At 39.5% G+C, this 4479-nt stretch overlaps 1 protein-coding gene across 1 annotated transcript; it reads right to left on the bottom strand.

Annotated features, from left to right (window-relative positions):
• Nucleotides 1-1125: 1125 nt before the first annotated feature.
• LOC137387907 (histone deacetylase 11-like) lies at nucleotides 1126-3863 on the bottom strand. Its single transcript, XM_068074420.1, has 4 exons — nucleotides 3852-3863; nucleotides 2680-2859; nucleotides 2087-2186; nucleotides 1126-1337 (listed from the first exon to the last, which is right to left on the bottom strand). The coding sequence occupies exons 1-4, from the start codon at nucleotides 3861-3863 to the stop codon at nucleotides 1126-1128; spliced, it is 504 nt and encodes a 167-aa protein (XP_067930521.1).
• Between the last annotated feature and the right edge of the window lie 616 nt (nucleotides 3864-4479).

Raw genomic sequence — 4479 nt, forward strand, 5'->3', positions numbered from 1 at the left:
GATACGGTCCTCGCTATGACTTCCAGTCAGCTAAGGGTCGGTTACTGAGTCGATCTGACGACTAAGAAGTGGAGTTTAACCATGTCAAAAGCATGCATAAGGAGCCTATAGAAGTGATAGAAAAGAGAGCATTGGGAATTCTTATTCTGTGCAGTTACTGTTCATTGCATATTTAACTGTACCCATACATATATAAGCAGAATATATATTCTCATTTCCTTATGCTCAAGTGTTTTGATTCTTGGAGAACAATGAGAGGAACTCAGTCGGCTTTTTTACATTGGTAACAGTAGTGGGATCACAAATATCGACTCCATAAGAATCAGCAGGCTTCTGCATGTATTAACCTCAGCTAAAAGGAGAGCTCCAGAGAGAACAAGTATCCCAAGGTAAGACCATTTCCCATTTACGGAGAGCCTAAGCTGCTCAAAGGGCAGCTTGTCTTCGATGATCTGAGAGGTGCCCTTGTAATTTTTGGCACTAGAATAGACACCAGAGGCACTCAGAGTGTGGATACAGTCATGAATCATCTGAATAAGATGCTGAAGAGGAAGCTGATGATGGTGCTTTGGGCCTTGGCTTCAGCTCACCCGTTCACGTCATCTTAGTACACCAGCTCAGGAAACATAAAATATTCAATCAGTCATTTCTAGGGAGTAGCCGATGCCAATGGATTAACTAAGGTGGCTAGCTTACTCACTCTTCAAAAGGCTCTGCAGGACAAGGCAGAGAACTGTCGTCAAGTCAACCAAGTGATCTCAAGCCTTTTGAGCTAAAGTTGGTGATCTAGAGTCGCTTCTTCGCAACTGAGCCAGTTTAGATCAACCGAGCAGCAAACCCAGCTCCCAAGTCGTCCAGATGAGAGCCAACTGAGACTCTGACACTGTCTGAGTCCTGCTTGAAGCCCTTTGGCTCAGGTCTTAAGATGTCCGCCCGCAGACCAGCCACCATACCATCACCAGAAAAAGCAAGCCTGAAAACTACTGGGGGACAGCTGTCACCGGCAGGAGCTGGCGCTGCGAACCTCTAGCTTGATCCAGTCCAGGAAGCTGAAGGAAGATGATTGAGCAATCGCAGAATTCAAGTTCCGCCGCCCCGAGTACAGGGTCTCGGCTCTGTTCTTAGCTAATCTCTTCTTTTAACGTTGAGTGAGTCGCCCTCAGGGCCTCTACTAAAGAGAGATTGTGGAAGCCCATCACCGGGTTTGCGCCGAGAGCAAAAGAGGACGCTAAAGCGACCAACGTCAAGACAAAGCCAAGCCTCAACTTGGCCGATGACACCGTCCTTGCTATCATTGCTAAGGTAGCTGAGGGTGAGCTTCAGAGTCGACCCTATGACTAAAGGGTGCAGCATAACCAAGCCAGGCACATATATAAGGTGCCCACAGAAGCGACAGAAAAGAGAGTGCTTGGAAGTCTCACACTGTGCAGCTACTCATTTATCTGTACCATATTTAGCTGTACCAACATATATACAGTATTTGCAAAACACTGTACAGTATATGTTCTTACCGCCTTGTACTCAAGTGGTTTGATTCTTGGGGAGCAAATAGAAGAAATCGGTAGATTTCTTTACAATAATATGTATGCCTAAGGTTAGTAGTTTCAAATCTTCCTTGTGTAAAATGTTTGTTTTTTTGTCTATGGCACCACATGTCAATACTTTTTGGTCTATTAACTTTTTGCTGCCATTATATATAAAACATTGCCTCTAAAGATGATTATGAACTGACCATTTATGTGTATATATAATATCGGCAGTATTGTTTGTTAATCTGCATAGAGCTGTTGTCATCAGTTGTCATCAAACTACTTGTGATTCTCAAAGAATTCTATTTTGATAATATCACACAACAAGTTTAATTATAGCCGCTAAACTGTATGCAGTTCAATGCAACAGTGCCACGTAGCTGATAAATTTATAAAAAAGAACATAAGAAGGACTTTAGCTCTTTCAATTTAAATATCTCTATGACAAATATCAGGTAGATTTTTAGTGTTATTTCTAGCAAAACTAATCAACTGTTTCGGTCTCATAGAGTGCGTTCTGCGTATTGAGTTACGCAACAAAAATCCTCAAAACATACCTAAATATTGTGCTTGGTTGCCTGGAAATATATTAGGGTTATACATATCAAATGTTTGCACCCAATCATCAGTAAGGAAGTCTGCTTCATGACCATTGCCCTAAAACATTTTTACATGTTGTAGTTGACAGAAAATAAAAGCGGGCCTAACATTTTGTCTCCTCTCAATCTGAGATTAGAAAACCCATTTATAGAATTTTATAATCATGTTATATATCCCTGGCTGGTTAAGTATATTCATATTTTTTAAATGGAGCAGAAAACTTTAAACAGGTAATGCTGGTTACTTGGAAAAATATCTGCCCACATAAAGAGTGATGCTAGCACACATTAACTAGTGCTGTAATGTACAGGGTTAGAACAGGAGTTGTCGCAACAATGTGAGGGCAATTGCCAGAACATTACTCCTTGCCTCTTAGTACCAGCCAGTTACGTGAGAAAAACATCTGCTTACATGCAAAGTGATGCTAGCATACATCAACTCATACTGCAATGTTCAGGGCTAGAGTGCGGTTTGCTTCAACAATGTGAAGGCAACTTCCTGAACATATTTGAGATAAGAATAAACAACTTCAACTATGCATCCTGCTTACCTGATGAGCATCGAGGTCAATAATTAAAGCTCGTCTGATGAGATTTTGTCCTCGGAGAGTCCTTAAGGCAGCTGTTATATCTGCATAAAAGCAAAAGCCATCTCCTTGCCTATATTCTGCATGATGAAAACCTCCACCTAGGTTGATCGCAACTCCATAATCCAGAGCCAACTTTGCAGCCTGAAGCATCATAAAATAAGCATCAGCTGTCGGAAATGTTTTTAACCGGCGAGCAACCGGCTTAACCGATTTCAAGCGACTGGTCTATGGAGCAGTAGTAACTTATCAATATAAATTGGAAAATAAAAGCTACAAGCTACTAGCTAAAAGCTACCAACACTACAACAACAGAACAACATACCGCAACTTCTCACTATTAAAAATACTACATAATATTTAAACCAAAACTAACAACACTAAATCATGAATTAACACCGTGAAGACATGCTCGGAGTCATCTCCTCAGGCATTTATAAGCACAAGCCCCAGCCTATGCCATCTTGAAAACTTTCAACCACAACCTGACAAGCGCCAAGCGTGTAACAGCTCATAATTTCAACAAGAATTTTTAGTCATATAAATCGTCCAGTATATATATTCATGTATAGAATATATATACATACAAATATATATGGGGCAATAATAGCTTAAAGATGTAAATTGCATGTTTGTATATATAAGATACAAATAAGATATATTTCTGTTAATCTTTAACAGAAATATTATAAAATTAAGCTATAGCTGCATGAACAATGTGAAACAGGCTATCAACTCTCACAATCAGAAGCTACTATCACTGAACCATCAAGAAACAACTAATCCTGGCTGCAATTGCAGGAATAAGAACACCTGCCCGTTACCAGACAATTGCCTAGCAAAATCAGTGATATACCAGGCAAGCGTAACAACCATCAATAACAATAAACCTGCAGCCACATATATAGGGCTAACCAAAAACAGCTTCAAAACTAGATATAACCTTCACAAATCCACATTCAAGGACATTTCTAAACGCTACTCTACCGAGCTAAGCAGCCACATATGGGAACTCAAAGAAAGCGGCACTGACTACAACATAGCCTGGAAGATTTTATCATACGCCAAGCTATACTCTAAAAGCAGCGGAAATTGCAGATTATGTACATTAGAAAAATATTTCATCATTTACAGACCTGAGAAGGCATCTCTTAACAACCGTAGTGAACTAATATCTACATGTAGACATGCTAAGAAACACCTTTTACGAAATAGCATTACATAATAGATCTTATCCATCTAGCTGCTCAATAAATTTGTCAAATACTCCATTATGATTGGCTTAGATTGAGATAGGTTACGATGCTAAGACCCAACTAGAATGTATTACAGTATTGATTGATTAAAATGGCTACTAGCGGTCAAGGTGAAAAAGGTTTGATTTAAAATGGCTACTAGCGGTCAAGGTCAAAAAGGTTTGGTTTAAAATGGCTACTAGCAGTCAAAGTGAAAAAGGTTTGATTTAAAATGGCTACTAGCGGTCAACGTGAAAAAGGTTTGATTTAAAATGGCTACTAGCGGTCAAGGTGAAAAAGGTTTGATTTAAAATGGCTACTAGCGGTCAAGGTGAAAAAGGTTTGATTTAAAATGGCTACTAGCGGTCAAGGTGAAAAAGGTTTGATTAAAAATGGCTACTAGTGGTCAAGGTGAAAAAGGTTTGATTTAAAATGGCTACTAGCGGTCAAGGTGAAAAAGGTTTGATTTAAAATGGCTACTAGCGGTCAAGGTGAAAAAGGTTTGATTTAAAATGGCTACTAGCGGTCA

This window comes from Watersipora subatra, chromosome 2 (genome assembly GCF_963576615.1).
Source record: "Watersipora subatra chromosome 2, tzWatSuba1.1, whole genome shotgun sequence".
NCBI classification, from domain to species: Eukaryota; Metazoa; Bryozoa; class Gymnolaemata; order Cheilostomatida; family Watersiporidae; genus Watersipora; species Watersipora subatra.